Source organism: Hylobates moloch, unplaced genomic scaffold (assembly GCF_009828535.3).
Source record: "Hylobates moloch isolate HMO894 unplaced genomic scaffold, HMol_V3 SCAFFOLD_23, whole genome shotgun sequence".
Classification (NCBI taxonomy): Eukaryota; Metazoa; Chordata; class Mammalia; order Primates; family Hylobatidae; genus Hylobates; species Hylobates moloch.
Window position 1 is genome coordinate 4471187 of NW_026652298.1, and position 17245 is coordinate 4488431.

At 42.0% G+C, this 17245-nt stretch overlaps 2 protein-coding genes across 4 annotated transcripts in view; one reads left to right on the forward strand and one right to left on the reverse strand.

The window, feature by feature from the left end:
* Positions 1-17245, forward strand: part of SNX18 (sorting nexin 18) — a 258821-nt gene that overhangs the window by 132147 nt on the left and 109429 nt on the right. The gene's annotated exons all lie outside the window — the stretch shown is intronic.
* LOC131382363 (uncharacterized) overlaps positions 14479-17245 on the reverse strand; it is a 98575-nt gene continuing 95808 nt past the window's right edge. For both annotated transcript variants that reach the window (XR_009211777.1, XM_058433979.1), the window contains exon 3: positions 14479-14921. Coding sequence is in view for 1 of the 2 variants with exons in the window: in XM_058433979.1 (XP_058289962.1) it covers positions 14802-14921 (120 nt within the window). In the remaining variant the exon portion in view is untranslated. The remainder of the gene's footprint in view (positions 14922-17245) is intronic.

A 17245-nucleotide genomic window follows, 5' to 3' on the forward strand; every position in this document is an offset into this window, starting at 1 on the left:
TCACAGCCAAGAGTGATGATAGCTTTAGTCAATAAGTACAGTCAAGGAGCCTGTGAGACAGAACTTGTCACAAAGACAGCTGATGTTTCGCATGGACCTTAACAGAGTAACTGGTTTCTCTTCAGGAATGGGGCACAATCCAGAGGTTACTAACCACGGGTGAGTAACAGGGGATCCACAACAATCTCATCTGACTCATAGTAGAGATTGCTGGCATCTACCCAGCATTCATTCTCCCCTTAAGAGAAACTCAATTCGTTGTAATCAGCAACATATTCCCAACAGGAAAATCACATTTCAAGCCTTCCTTTAGATAGGTGACTACATTTTGGCCAGTGAGATATGAGTGAAAGTTGTCAGATGGGATCCTCCTGACAGCTCCTTTAGAAGAGGCTGACCCAGCTGTCAGCCATTTGTCCTGGTGCGTCCTCCTCTCTACTGACTACAATATAGGTGTGATGGTTAGAGCAGCAGCTGCTATCTTGGGACAAGAGGAGACCTTGGGGTAAGCAGAACCCAGGATAGTAAAGCAGAAAGATAGAAGAGCCTGGGCTTCTGATGATGTGGCAGAACTGCCATACCAGCCCTGAACTGCTAATCTCTGGACTTAACTTTCAGGAAACAAAATTAAACTCTATCTGGCTCAAGCCACTGTTACTTTATGGACCAAGAGCATTGGCAGCACTTGGGAGCTTGTTAGAAAGGCAGCTTCTCAGGCCCCTTCCCAGGCCAAATGAGTGAAGATCTGCTTTGTAGCAAGATCCACAGGTGATTTGCATGCACAATAAAGTTTGGGAAGCACTGGTCCAGAGGTAGTTAGTTTCTGTGTTTATGAAATTATTAACTGATATATCCTGGGAAATAATGAATTCTATTTGCCGGTACTAAAACATGGTAAGAATGATATAACCATAGGGTAGAACAATTAAAATGGCCTGAGTTGTTTCGATACAAAGAAAGAAAGCATTCATGTCAATTAGTTAATTGATGTTCCAGCCACTATACTTGGCACGAGAGAAATAAAGATATCCCTGCTCTAGAGTTCATGGTCTAACAAGCGAGATGTATAGATACTGTGTATTGTGTTGCATTGCATTGTAAGAACCATTTGGATGCAATAAGAGATATGCCCAGGTGTTCTGGGAAAACACATGAGGGGTCTAAGCCTTCCCTCCTGGGCTAGGGAGTAAGTTAGAGAAAACTTCCTGGAAGAGATGTCACCTGAGTAGTTAAGAATTATCTTGCTTCTTCCCCCAGTTTCAGGGATCAGAGGCCATCCTTTGTGGGCTTAAGTCAGCCTGCTGGCCTCCCCAGCTGCTCCTTAAATTCTAAGAGTTGGCATAAAAGACACAGGTTACAACAAGAATGTCTTCGCCCTACACGATCTTTAGTTTTTCAGTTCACAACGTGGGCTCCTTGGCTCCTAATTTTACATATAAAGGAAATTTGGACACTGAATAGAGAGTGAATTTCAAAGGATTCAGAGAAGGCAAACCCATATGAGTGTTTAGAGTTCATTGATCACTAGTATCTTCTTAATTTTGTGAACACCGGTTCTGAATTCCTTCATTGAGTAGCTATTTCTCTTCATCTGTCTTCTACAAACATTCTGAAGTTGGAAATCCTTTTTATTGGTGTTTAGAATAAGTCAATGTTTTTCTTCTCTTTATATTTCTACTTGATATTCTTCAGTTTTCTATATTATTAAAAATGAAATCACATTTTTGGATACTTGTGGTTTGGCCGGCTGGTTGGGAAACTGTTTTCTGGCATTCATAATTGCTTTTTTCTTTCCATTTAAAGAACATTTACTGGATTTGGTACTTGGAGAAAGAAACTGACAAATTAAGAAATGAGAGACAGAATAAATGCACTGTGCATGCTGAAACCCCAAGAAGACTTTTTCTCTCCTACTTTTTATGGACCCGAGGTGTTGGAAATGGAAACATTGTTTCAAACAAAATCCAGATTTCTATCTCTCTCTCCAAGAGATATGGCTTTAATCTTTTTTCGTTTCTTCTGATGCTTTTCTGAAACAGTCTGCTAGGGGCCGGTTTCCTCTTCTTTGAAACAGACCAAAATATCCCTGTTGGTGAAAAACATGCCGGAAGTGAAACAGAAAGACTCAGCTTGACCCGTGTTCGTGGTCTGTCAACTTCTCTAGCCAGTGCCTGGGTCCACAGCTCACTGCTGCCGGTTGCCCTGCGTTAGCCGCATTGCGGCGGAGACAGGAGAGGCTTGAAGGCTTTTTATATTCTACTCTCTTCTGAAGAATTCACAAGTTAGCAAGCACTCAACCACTACTAACTAGAGGGTGTTGCCAAGCATAACAAACTACACACATCAGCAAGGCCTCCCTCATATTGCAATCCCAGCAGAAAATGATGCAGGAAAAGCACTCCCCAAATCTTGGTTGCCTGCCACCCAAGTTCTTATGCCAAGATATGTGTTTAGCCAGTTCTAAGATGCTGCCACCTTTTCGTGTGTCCAACACTAGGCTTTCTACCATAGTTCCCTCCACCCAGAATGTATTACTTGGCTCCCACAAATGCAAGAGGAAGTGCCCTTCCCTGAACAGAAATCAAAACACAGGGTGAAACCGCGACTTGTTTTCAACAGGCCTGTTATGAGCCCTCCCAACTGTGCTGCCCTTCTCCAAGAGAGCTGGGACTGGCGGCTCGAAGCGGTATAAATGGCCTTGCTCTGCCTCTTCCTGAGGCTACCTATCACAAGAGTCTCAAGAGCAATTCGTCATCGGCTGGAGATTTACCAACTTGGCTCACTGAGCCAGATCGTGCTTTGTCAGATGTGAAATTCTGATGTTCTAATACATGGCTTGTTTGCAAACTATGCCTTAATAAATATATTCAGAATATTTAACAATATAGTGTTCTGAATTAGAGCATCATTTACATCTTTATTTATTCAATAATCATTTACTAAGTGCCAAATATATGCCAAGTACTATGCCGGGTGCAACAGTTAAAACGCAGGAAAAAGATAGTATTGCCCTTACTGGGCTATAAATTCAAATCTCTGTCTCATCTCGTCAAGCAATCCTTCCGCCTTGGCCTCCCAAAGTGCTAGAATTTTAGGCATGAGCCACCACACCTGGCCCAGGAGAGTTTTCTTTAAGGAGTGATGCTTGATCTCAGTTTTGAAAAGTATAGAGGTGTTCACCTAGAGGTGATGAAAGAACAGAGCATTCTGGGAAGAGAGGACCGTGGAGCAAAGGCAAAGAGATATTACATGGCCTGGCATGGTCTAGGAACTATAAGCAGTTGAAGTTGGTAGTGAATGGGGCATGAGAGGAAGGGGAGGTAGGCAGAAGCATGATTGTAGAGAACCCTGTATTCCAAGCTAAGAACCAAAGTCATCATCCTGAAGGCTGTGGGGGCAATATTGAGGAGGTTCCCAGAAAATGAGTGAATATTTACTTGTCTTCCTGACAGCAGCAAATTGCACAGCAGGGGTTGAAAACAGGGGTAAGCTAAGTAGCAGATCATTGCAATAGACCAGAAGAATGAAGGCTTGAAACTTCAGTGGGCAACAGGGATGAAGAGGTGAGAACAGATTTGAGAGAAGTGAAGGGAGTAGGATCTGCAGAACTTGGAGACTGACTGGATTCTCAAAGATTAAGGAGATGGAGATGTCAAGGGTGAATGGTTCCCAGTTTATTATTTAGGAACCTGAAAGAATGCTGGTGTGTGCGGAATTGGTGGGTTCTTGGTCTCACTGACTTCAAAGATGAAGCCACGGACCCTCGCGGTGAGTGTTACAGTTCTTAAAGGTGGCGTGTCCGGAGTTTGTTCCTTCTGATATTCGGATGTGTTCAGAGTTTCTTCCTTCTGGTGGGTTCGTGGTCTCGCTGGCTCAGGAGTGAAGCAGCAGACCTTCCCAGTGAGTGTTACAGCTCTTAAGGCGGCGCGTCTGGAGTTGTTGTTCCTCCCGGTGGGTTCGTGGTCTCACTGGATTCAGGAGTGAAGCTGCAGACCTTTGCTGTGAGTGTTACAGCTCATAAAGGCAGTGTGGACCCAAAGAGTGAGCAGCAGCAACATTTACTGCAGAGGAAAAGAATAAAGCTTCCACAGTGTGCAAGGGGACCGCGTTTCCACTGCTAGCTGGGGCAGCCTGCTTTTAGTCTCTTATCTGGCCCCACCCACATCCTGCTGATTGGTCCATTTTACAGAGAGCTGATTGGTCTGTTTTACAGAGAGCTGATTGGTCCGTTTTGACAGGGTGCTGATTGGTGCATTTACAATACCTGAGCTAGACACAAAAGTTCGTGCTGATTGGTGCATTTACAAACCTTGAGCTAGATATGTATATATATATGGTTTATATGATATATAAATTGGTATATACATATATGAATATACAGAATATCATACAGTCATCCCAATATCCATGGGGGATTGATTTCAGGACCCCTATGGATACCAAAATCTGAGGATGCTTAAGTCTCTCTTGTATAAAATGGTGTAGTATTTGAATGTAATTTACACACATTCTCCTATATACTTTTATCATCTCTAGATTACTTATAATACCTAATATAAATGATTTGTAGATAGTTGTTATACTGTATTGTTTTTATTTGCATTATTTGTATTGTTTTGTATATTTTTCTGAATACTTTGTGTTTTTTTTTTTTTTTTTTTTTTTTTTTTTTTTTAGAGGTGGAGTCTCTCTCTGTTGCCTAGGCTGGAGTGCAGTGGTGCAATCTTGGTTCATTGCAAGCTCCGCCTCCTGGGTTCACGCCATTCTCCTGCCTCAGCCTCCCAAGTAGCTGGGACTACAGGCGCCCACCACCATGCCTGGCTAATTTTTTTTTTTTTGTATTTTTAGTAGAGATGGGGTTTCACTGTGTTAGCCAGGATGGTCTCGATCTCCAGACCTCGTGATCCACCTGCCTCGGCCTCCCAAAGTGCTGGGATTACAGGCGTGAGCCACCGTGCCCGGCCATTTTTCTGAATATTTTCTGAATATTTTTGATCCATAGTTGGTTGAATCCACAGATGTGAAACTTGCAGATATGAAAGAACTGGCTGTATATGTCTAAGTATATGTACATATAAAGTGGTTTTTGTGAGAGATGTGTATATATATATATATATCGTAAATGTATGCTATATACTTATCTTTTCAGTTCGCAACTTAATGGGAGCATATATTTTTGAAATTTTTATTATGGAGAATTTCAAATATGTATGAAAGTAGAAGGGATAATGTAATGTATCCATCACCCAGTTCTAATCATTAGTAAGTCATGGTTAATCTTGTTTCCTCTGACAATGCCCCCACCAATATCTCTTCTTGCCTCCTGGATTATTTTAAAGCAAATATATTGGAAGTGTGTGTATGTATGTGTACCTGTATATTAGAAATACTTTTTAATTTGGAACAGTTTTAGATTTAAAGAATTATTTTAAAAATAGTACATAAAATTTCTCTCTACTGCACTCTATTTCCCCTATTAATAACATTTTATAATAGGATAGTACATTTGTAATAATTAGTGAACCAATATTGACACATTATTGTTAACAAAAGTCTATGCTTTCTTCAGATGTCCTCAGTTCTTCCCTACTGTCTTCTTTGCGTTGCATGAGCCTGTTGGAGGGATATTTTATTCTGCCTTTACAAGTCCTTGTGGACTTGGGTTACATGCTCTACTTCATCTATTTTTGAGTTTTTCAAGTCTAGGAAGTCTGTATGATATTTCAAACCCTTTCCTCCCCTCGCCTTCCTCTCCTTATCTCCCATGCTTCAACTTAGTTGGGAAAGGATACCAGAGCACACATGTCCCCATTAGGAGCACTGATACCTCTATCACCCTTTGGAGCACTGTGGGCATTTGCTGGATTCCCTTTAAACTGCCATTTTGGAATTCATGCCAAGACACCACTGAATGTAATTTGGGACAGCCTATGAAGCAGAGAATTCAGAAAAAGCCCATATACCTTTGAAAATACATTTGAGAGGACCACCACATTAACCAAATGAAATAGAACCAACGGTTCCCAGGCTGTTTGGGTTAATTTCTACCTTGGCTGTTCACAGTGTGGGGATTGGGGGGCAGTGATTTAGTGGCTCCATGGAGACCCTGGGAGGTGCTGCTTCTTGGGGTCCAGTTTGCCCTTCAACACCAAGCAGCCCCCTGGGAGGAAGCCCAGTGCTCTCTGCTGATGGCACAGGAAGTCAGTTCTCTCTGGAGGTGCTTTATTTAAACCAGTGCTGTTTATGGTGCCGGGTTTCTGATGCAATGCCTGCCTCCAGCCAGCCTGTCGAACAAATCGAAGTGTGATGGGCGGCTGGCTTGGGGCCAGAGTGGTGTCACTGCCCATTAATAGAAGTTGATGGAGCTCAGAAAAATGCTTTCAGTCTGGCAACAATCCAACTCCTTCTACACTTTGTCTGCCTTGAGGAAAATATATGGAAAAATCAATTTAGGGATGCTTATTTTTACCAGTTTGTGTTAATTTAAGCACCAATTTGCCTAGCTACTGTTAGATTTTTAAAAAATGTTTTGTGACACATCTTGTTTTTTCCTGATTTATATATACTTTTATAGGTTCTGTTTCCTTCCAAAAAAAGATCTGAGGTGGCTTATTACAAAGGACATTTATTATCAGCATGGAAGTTTTCTCTGCTTTTTCTTGATAATGTTCTACTTATGTAACTACAGTCGATGAATTAGAGCTTACTTATCTAGGTATTAATATTTCACTTCATTCCATAAAGGAGGGGTCCCCAACCCCCAGGCCATGGACCATTGCAGCTCCATGGCCTGCTAGGAACCCGGCTGCACAGCAGGAGGTGAGTGGTGGGCGAGTGAGCATTACCGGCTGAGCTCTGCCTCCTGTCCGGTCAGTGGCATTAGATTCTCATGGGACCGTGAACCCTATTGTGAACTGCACATGTGAAGGATCCAGGTTGCATGCTCCTTATAAGAATCTAATGCCTGATGATCTGTTACTATCTCTCATCACCCCCAGATGGGACCATCTAGTTATAGGAAAATAAGCCCAGGGCTCCCACTGATTCTACATTATGGTGAATAAGTAATAATGATAGAAATAAAGTGTACAGTAAGTGTAACATGCTTGAATCATCCAACCCCCCCCCCCCACATTTGTAGCAAAATTGTCTTCCACAAAACCGGTCCCTGGTGCCAAAAAGTTTGCGGACTGCTGCAATTAACGGTATGCACAAAATATACAGATACTTATGCCATACAACAAGGTAAGACAAATTACAAATGTGTGAGAAAGGAAAAAGGAGTAACATAAAATATAGCTGTAAAAGAGGACTTCACAGAAATTCATACCATGAAGTCTTGCTGCAAATGGGTTGTACATCAGCAAAGGAGGCTCAGAAAAGCCAGTAATAAAGGAAAAACATGATCATTTGGGCAAACTATAGTTCCAATCATCTAAAAAGAAGCCACACAACTCTTTCTGATACATCAAGAAGAACTTAAAGAAGACACTATGTAATAAACATCTTAAACAATATTCTTATTGGAGACTGTTATGGGCTAACTTGTGTTCCCCCCATCCCACCCCTTGTCCTAAATTTATATGTGAAAGTCTCAACCCCCAGTGTCTCAAAATGTAATTATATTTAAAGATAAGGTCTTTAAAGAGGCAACTAAGTTAAGGTGAGATCGTTAGGGTAGAACCTAATTCAACATGACGGGTGTCCATGGGATATAGACAGGCACAGAGACAAAACCATGTGAAGACAAGAAGACACCAAGGAGAGAAGACTCAGAAGAAATCACCTCCTCCGATACCTTCTTTTTGGACTTCTCACCTCCAGAACTGTGAGGAAATAAATTCTGTTGTGTAAGCCACCTAGTTTGTGGTACTTTGTGATGGTAGCCCTAGCAAACTAATACAGAGATACAGTAATATGTTTCCTAAGGGCTATCTCTAGTACCATCCCTCTTTCAGGCTGAAGACAGCACCCTAATGTACCTAGATTCGTCCTTCCCCACTTCCCAAGCCTGCCCCCACATCCCACTGAAATTCACATGGCCATTGTAGGAACTATGTGACCTTGCCATGCTGGCCACAGCTGATTGGCCTGGAGGCAAAGAACCTGACCCCAGCTGGCCCAATCAGTCTTTTCCTGGGATTTTTCCACCTGGAACCGAGAGTGCTTGGCATTAGTCCTCTCTGGCAGCAGAAGTTATAGGATGTAAGCCTCATAAGCAGTCAGTGGCCATATATTATCCCAAGTAGAGAAGATGAATCTGTGAGAAGGATGAAGCCAGACAAAGACAGTCTTAGCTTCATTCCAGTCTCTAGTTCATTCTTTAATTCAACATTATTTATTGAAGGCTTAGTATGTTCCAGGTACTGGTTCAGTCACTCCTGAAGTCCGTTGCATCCCTGCTCTCCTTGCAACATAGTTGTTCCTACCCTTTCATTGATTCCACCACCAATAAAGCCCGCTTTTTGCCTAAGTCAAATGGGGTTGGATTTCTGTTGCTTATGACCAAAGTATATGCCACAATCCCCTACATCCTCCTTTCCCCTCTAGTTACTCTGGATTGCTGGCAGCTTCTTGAACAATTTCTGTTGTCTCAGGGTAACAAGAGTCAGGTCAAGGGGTAACTATGCTTCCTTTTTTCAGTCTCCATATAAAAATAAACAGTGTTCAAATATTAATTATGCTGGTTTCTTTTTTCTGCTTGTAAAAGCTCATTTTTTACCCCCAGATACCTGAGCTGATCCAGACACTCCTTACTCTCCTAGACTTGAGGGGATGGTCATAGAGGCTTTTACTTACAACCATGTGATTATTTCAAAATGTAGAAAGTAGCTAACCACTTTTATAACCTCTCCTAGTGCAGAAATGACTGGTGGTGATGAAATTCAATCATGAACTCACAGTGTATGTATTAATGACATTTCTTCCGTGTAGTCAACTCCTCTCATTTCTTTAATTTTACCATTAAGTATCAAGCTGGTACATTATTTGTCCATTTCATATGAAATTTATCTTTTAAGAAAGAGGCACACAGATTTTTATGTAGCTTACTTGTATTCTCATTTTGTGGTTTTTATATTTTTCCCAGAACAGAGATCAAAAAACTATTAACTAACCTTCAGCCTTAACTAGGAAATGGGCAGTCAATCAAAGATGTTTTTTGAAACATTTCTTCATAGTAGGTACCCATTACATATTGTTGAATAGATGTGTTCTTATTCTGATAAATAACACTGAAGTGGAAGACCTAGTATTGTTTTTATTCAGAAATGTCTGTATTATTTCTATTACTGAGTAGAAACACAGGGTTGTTAGCAACTTGAGTTTGCATACCAGAACCATTATTTAGTAGGTGGTAGGCCTCTGTCAAGTAGGTCACTGGACTGCAGAGCCTCAGTTTTTCTCACCTATAAAATGGGAATTAAAATATCTATTTTGCAGAGTAGTTAGATGATTAAGTCAATGATGTATGTAAATGACTGTCATGAGTGCCTGCCATAGTGTGTTTCAGTTAGTTTTAGGTGTCAACTTGACAGAATTAAGGAATACCTAGAGAGCCAGTGAAGGATTACTTCTGGGAAGGTTCATGAGAATGCTTTCAGAGGAGACTGGTTTGTGTGTTTGTGGACTGAGTCGGGGATATCTGCCCTCAATGTGGGTGGGCACCATCCTATTGGCTGGGGACTTGATAGAACAAAAAAGGCAGGGAAAAGGGGATTTTTTTCTCTCTCTTTCCTGTAACTGGGCCATTCTTCTTCTCCTGATCTTGGACATCAAAACTCCAGCCTTTCTTGCTTTTAAACTCCAGAGCTTACACCAGAGGCCCTCACCCCCAGGTCTCAGGCCCTCAATCTTGGACTGATAATTATACCATCAGCCTTCTTAGTTCTGTAAAAGCTTTCAGACTTGGGCTGAGCCACGCTACCAGCATCCCAGTGTCTCCAGCTTACAGACAGCATGTCATGAGACTTCTCAACCTCTATAATCATATAAGCCAATTCTAATAAATCACCTCTCATATCTATCATCTATCTATCTATCTATCTACCTATCTATATCTTATTGGTTCTGTCTCTCTGGAGACTGCTAGTATAATGGACATTCAAGAAATTGTATTATTGTCCAATTCACTGTATAATTGCTTGCCTGTAATTTTCAATTGCCTTATATGTTACTGTCTATCCTTTCTTTTATAATTTTCTTTTATCATTTGATACATACGATTGTGCTTTGGGTGACACAAGACAGCTACCCAGACATTTTTTTTTTTTTAACTTTAGCATGCCTTTCAGCCAAAGATCAGCAGGAACACATCTGTTGGGTTTATTACTATTGCAGGGAAGGAAACCACACACCATGGGGAACCGTCTTAGTAAGAGGGAGTTAGAAAGGACTTACTGGATTTAGGCTTGCATTAGGTGATTTAGGGAGCAGTAAAAGAAATAGGGCTTTTGTGTGGGTTGGATGATCTCAGGAAGAAGGGGTAATTCTATGATTGGGTATCTTAATAAATCTTCTGTAAAAAGAGGGGAGGCTAAGATCATAATTGGTAAAGAAACAGCAGTCACTCAGATTAACAAGAACAGGGGGATGTTCGGTCCTGGTTGTGGTTTGGGCAATGTTCATACTTTTGTCTGTGTTCACACATGATACACAGTGGTCTTGTTTATATCTTGATCTATCACGGTCAACAGAGTGACCTTGAAGATGCTGATGTTCTGCGAAATTGTTTACATTCAACAGAAGAACACTGTGACCCATCTCTAAGTGCCAGGCTAGTTCCTAACAACAACAAGACCTAGCTATAAGTGTCAGGCCAGTTTCCAGAGGCCAGGCTGCTTTTCTCATTCTTATGTATTAGCATGCTCTGTAATAGAATTTAGGTGCAGACAACAGACACCGCTTTAGCTATCTCGTGAGAACATGAATTAATATAGGGAATTAGGTACTTACAGAATTGTTGGAAGGACTGGAATAACAGCTCTGGGCTTGGAATCCAGGAACAACTCCAGGAACTACTCCATAGAGCTAGTCCTCCATGGGAGCTGCCAGCTATTCCTTCTCCACCTTTGTGATTGTGGTGACCACCGCTGAAATTCTTGGCTCCAGGAACACATTAGCTAATTTGCTCTTCAGAGATCAGGAAACTGCTGCTGCAACTATTACATTTATTATTTATTTATTTTTTTTTTTTTTTTTTTTTATTTTTAGATGGAGTCTTGCTCTGTTGCCCAGAGTGGAGTGCAATGGTGCAATCTCAGCTCACCGCAACCTCTGCCTCTTGGGTTCAAGTAATTCTCCTGCCTCAGCCTCCTGAGTAGCTGGGATTACAGGCATGCATCACCACACCTGGCTAATTTTTGTATTTTTAGTAGAGATGGGGTTTCACCATTTTGGCCAGGCTGATCTTGAACTACTGACCTCGTTCTTTGCCCACCTCAGCCTCCCAAAGTGCTGGGATTACAGGCATGAGCCACTGCACCCAGCCTACTTTTTTTTTAATGTTTTATTTATTATATTTGTATGTGTTATTTTATTTAGAGATGGCATCTTTCTGTGTTACCCAGGCTGGTGTGCAGTGGTGAAATCATAGCTCACTGCAGCCTCAAACTCTTGGGCTCAAGAGATTCTCCCACCTCAGTCTCCCAAGTAGCTAACTACGACTGTAGGTTAATTTTAACTATTACCTTTAAAGCCATACAACACCTTCTAGGTCCATGGTAACTCCTCTGAGTCCTACCTCTTGGCTGTCTCCAGTAGTGACCAAAGCAGCACAACCTCTGCTACCTCTGCCACAGTATAACCCAACATTGCAATGACCACCTTTGCCAACAGCAGTGGCACAAGTTCCAGTAGCCTATTTGCTATGTCACTTCCAGTTTCCAGATCTCACTTCTGCAGTCTGATTGCCTTAACCCAAATCACATCCAAAACCCTAGCTGCAAGGGAGTTTGCGAATCATACGGTTTAGGTTCTCCAGCCGCTGCAGTAGGAAGCCATACTATAAGGAGATTGGAACGGATGTTAATTTCCAAGCCAGCCTATTCACCACCGGCCCTAACCAGAAGTAAAGAGGCCTGGATCTAAGCCTGATCCAGTCACTAATTTGCTATATAAAGTTAAAAAAATTCTCACCTTTCAGAGACTCAGTCTCCATGACTAAGTTACACTGGTTGATAACCAAGTTTCTTTCTGATTCTAGAATTCTATGGCTCTATTATGAATTTTGTTGAAATTTTCTTAGGTGTATTAATTTTGAAAAGCATTTTCCATACTTTTTAACATAATAATGTTTTTCTCATTAATACCCAGAGTAAGAATAGGAAACCTCCAAGATACCCCCCAATGAGTTTTACTTGCCAGTATTGTCGCCCTCTCGTGTTGAATACGGCTGACCTGTGTAACCAATAGGATATTGTGCAAATAACAGTATGTGGCGTCTAATCACAAGGCCAGGTAATTAAAAAATTGCAGCTTCTATCTTTGCTCTCTCTTAGATCACTTACTCTGGGTGAATCCAGCTGTCATGTCATGAGGACACTCAAGCAGCACAATGAAGAGGTCCACGTGGTGGGGACTGAGGCCTCTTGCCAACAGCCAGCATCGACTTGCCAGCCATATGAATGAGTAAGCAAGCCGCCTTGGAAGTGAAGGCCTCAGTGTATGTCAATCTTTCTGGAGACTCCACCCCGGCTGATATCTTGACTGCAGCCTCACATGAAGCTTTGAGCCAGAACTACCCATCTGAATCACTCTCGAATTCCTGTCTCACAGAAATCATATGAGATCATAAATATCGAATGCTGCTTTAAGCCACTAAGTTCTGGGGTAAATTGTAATTATGCAGCAACAGAAAATTAATGCATTCCCTGATTAGTATACAAGATAGCACGAGAATTGTTGAATTTTATTTCCTAGTCTCCAGGATCAACTTTTATTTGTTGTCCTTTTCTGACATGAAGCTGGTAGCCTTTGAGACTGTATCTCTAGATGTATCAGAAGCCATTAAGAAGTGTGTAAATCTGAATTAAGATTAAGTACTTATTTTCTGAGATTTAAAAAAAAATGTGGTAATGGGCAGACAGAAAAATTCCTTATTGTTAACATTCTAAATAGTAACTCTTTTCTCAGGAAAAATGCCAGGCATTTGAAACTTATCACAGGACTAATATATCCTTTAATAATAAAGCCAGCTGGGCATGTTGGATCACACCTGTAATCCCAGCACTTTGGTAGGCCGAGGCAGGAGGATTGCGTGAGGCCAGGACTTTGAGACCACTCTGGTTAACGATAGTATGACTGCATTTCTCATCATAATTAATAATAAAATAAATAAATAATAAAAATAAAGCTAATGAAAACATAATCGTTGAAATGATTCCTTCACAGATATCCCAATCAACTCTGCAAAATGACTCTATCTTAATGAAGGAATTATGCTGTGTTCAGAGGTTAAAAAACATTCCCATCTGTTAAGGAAAGATAAAAGTTTCTTGCTAATGAATTATTTTGGATTTTAATCTAAAAGGTAAAGAAATCAATCTAATTTCTTGTAGTTTATCATAGTTTAAAGTTTCATCTAAGAAAGTTTAACAAAACTTGTTTTATATTTCTTGACTAACTTTTATTTTTATTTATTTATTTTTAAAATTGAGATGGAGTCTCTCTCTGCCACCCAGGCTGGAGTGCTGTGGTGCAATCTCAGCTTACTGCAGCCTCTGCTTCCTGAGTTCAAGCTATTCTTGTGCCTCAGCCTCAGCCTCAGCCTCCTGGAGTAGCTGGGATTACAGGCACCTGCCACCACCCCTGGCTAATTTTTTTGTATTTTTAGTAGAGACGGGGTTTTACCATGTTGGCCAGGCTGGTCTCGAACTGCTGACCTCAAGTGATCTGCCCACCTCAGCCTCCCAAAGTACTGGGATTATAGGCATGAGCTACTGCGTCCGGCCGTATTTCCTGACTAACATTAATTTTTTTTTTTAACATTAATTTTTATTAATGCTCTTTTCTGGATCCTGCACCCATGTCTGATAAGGACATAGTTACTTAGAGCGGCAAACTTCCACTTATTATGAAAAATGAGACTGAGTGAGTTATGGAGAAGATGTTAAATAGAAGTCTGAGTTGTAAGTACCACAGACTGTTTATGAATTGGATTGAGAAAAAAAAAAAAGAATTTACTGGACTGCCACTTAAGTGTCCTGGAATTCAAGTCACAGCCAAGTTTGGATAGAGCTGAGGCCTTGGGCACCAATGGAGCTGGAGCAGGAAACTCTCAGCTCTCTCCCCTCGCCTCACCTCTGCCGCTCTGGATGCCAGCTTTGTCTTCCGAAGACTGGCTTTCTTTTTGTTGTAGAAAACACGGTCGTTGGCAGTTCCTGAGTTTCATACTTTTCAGCTTTAGTCACTGAAGACTTGTTCTCTGGTTTCAAATGCCAATTTTCAATGAACTCTACCAGTGGCAGGTGGCCATGTTGATCAACATGGCTGCTCCTGCAGTAGTTGGGGAGGGAGAGAGATTTCCTAGAAAAATAAGTGGGTTGGGAAGACAAAACCATATGTACCATAAGTTAGGTTTCTAGGGCTGCTGTAACAAAGTACCACAAACTGGCTGGCTTAGATATCAGACATTTATTATTTCACAGTTCTGGGATTTAGAAGTCCAAGATCACGGTGTTGGCAGGGTTGGTTCCTTCTGAGGACTCAGAAAGAATCTGTTCCAGGCCTCTCTCCTAGCTTTTGGTGGTTTGTTGGCAATCTCTGGCTTTCCATAAGCATCAGCCTGATCTCTGCCTTCATCTTCACACAGCATCTGTTGCCCAGACTGGAGTGCAGTGGCACAATCTTGGTTCACTGCAGCCTGGACCTCCTGGGCTCAAGCAATCTTCCCACCTTAGCCTCCCAAGTAGCTGCAAGTTTCCCTGTTTTATACAAAGCATCAGTCATATTAGATTAGGGCCCACCATACGCTAGTATGTCCTCATCTTAACTGAGCTAATTATATCTTCAATGACACTGTTCCCAAGTAAGGTCTCATTCTGAGGTGCTGGGGGCTAGGATTTCAACATATAATCAAGCTTATCCAAACTGAGGCCTGCAGCAAGCCTCATGTGGCCCAGGACAGCTTTGAATGCAGCCCAACACAAATTAGTAAACTTTCTTAAAACCTTATGAGATTTTTTTGTGTGATTTATTTTTTAACTCATTAGCTATCGTTAGTCTTAGTGTACTTTTTTTTTTTTTTTTTGAGATGGAGTCTCGCTCTGTCACCAGGCTGGAGTGCAGTGGCGTGATCTTGGCTCACTGCAACTTCCACCTCCCAGGTTCAAGCAATTCTCCTGCCTCAGCCTCCTGAGTAGCTGGGACTACAGGTGTGCACCACCACGCCCAGCTAATTTTTGTATTTTTAGTAGACGTGGGGTTTCACCCTGTTGGCCAGGATGCTCTTGATCTCTTGACCTTGTGGTCTGCCTGCCTCAGCCTCCCAAAGTGCTGGGATTATAGACGTGAGCCACTGTGCCCAGCTAGTGTTAGTGTATTTTATGTGTGGCCCATGACAATTCTTCTTCTTCCAATGTGGCCCAGGGAACCCAAAAGATTTGACACCCCTGGAAGGGTCTATTCATCCCATAAGTTTTCATACAGGGCAGTACCTCACACACAGGGTATCAGAGATCAAAGAATGGAGGCAAGAGATGAGGGCAAAGTGTCATAAACTAGAATCATGAATTCCTTCAGATTTCATCTTGCAAGAGAGAAAAATAAGTAACAAAATCTGCATCCAGAGAAAGAAATGCGGATTTTTTTTGTGATGGTAGAGGTAAGATAACCATCAAACATATAGAATATAAACTAATGTGAAATACCACTGTGGCTGCAGTGGCAAATCAGACACGTCAACCTGCTGGGCCCGCTCCATTTTTCTTCCTCATGCTCACCTCCATTTAGTGGCCTCTATTTGCCAGGGGTGAGGGTGGGGTGGGTAGGGGGTATTAATGGAAATCAGCAGAACAAAAATCGCAGCTTCTTGTGCTCCCCAGCAAACCTGAACAAGAGAGGGTAGCAGAGAGAATTTGGAGAGAGAAGGAAGTCAGGTGCAATGGTGAAACGCCCTGCTTCCACTCCTACCTCCATACGAGTGCAGAAGGGAGCTTGCAGTTTGGCGTTCAAGAGTCCCAGCACTTTGGGAGGCCGAGGTGGGCGGATCACGAGGTCAGGAGATCGAGACCATCCTGGCTAACACGGTGAAACCCCATCTTTACTAAAAATGCAAAAAATTAGCCAGGCGTGGTGGCACGTGTCTGTAGTCCCAGGTACTTGGGAGGCTGAGGCAGGAGAATAGCTTGAACCCGGGAGGCAGAGGTTTCAGTGAGCTGAGATCGCACCACTGCACTCCAGCCTGGGCAACAGAGAGAGACTCTGTCCCCCCCCAAAGAAAAAAAGTGACAGTGGACCTCTACCTCATTTTCTGCCGGGGCCCCTTGAGAGACAAAGCCCTACAGATGCCCCCTGTTTCCCTGAATATTTGGAGGGCATTGAGACAGGAACAAGTGGCTTCTGGGGCCCAAGATGACAGAGGAAACCAGCAAGATCCCTGGAACCTCTATCTCCTTGCACTGCCCATCCCATGAGACCAGATGGAAGTCTCCACTGCAGCAGCAACAGTGGACAGATGCAAACCAGCCACACTGCCATGGTGGCTGCCTGTGAACCCAGGTCCATCCCAAGGCAGGGGAGGGGCAGAATCTTTCATTGATCGAGTGTTTAATCAGCAGAGACTGATAAAATACTCAATTAAGCTAGATTTGGTACCTGAAATTAGCATAAATTAACAGAATTAAGGTTTTCACTGTCAAAAGTGGAAAATCAGAATCAGCGATCTGATTGCTTATAAAGTTCAATGACCAAGTTGAGTGTGTAAAAAATGAAAAACTATTCTGTCTGTTATGCTTTCATTTATTTAGCCATGGGATAGACTGAACACAAGCACCTCATTTGCACAGCAAATCAGAGGGTTGTACTATTATTATTACCATTTTACAGATAAGAAGACCAAAGCCTAGGGAAGTTGAAAAACTTGGACTCAAAACCAAGTTTGAGTGAATTGTACGGCATGTGAATTTTATCTCAAAAAAGTGGCTACAAAACAAAACAAAATGAAACAGGTCTGCTTGGTCATAAAGCCCATATACCATATACCACAGAATATATCTGGTTTAGGTTGGGCTATTGCTGGCAGGAAGAA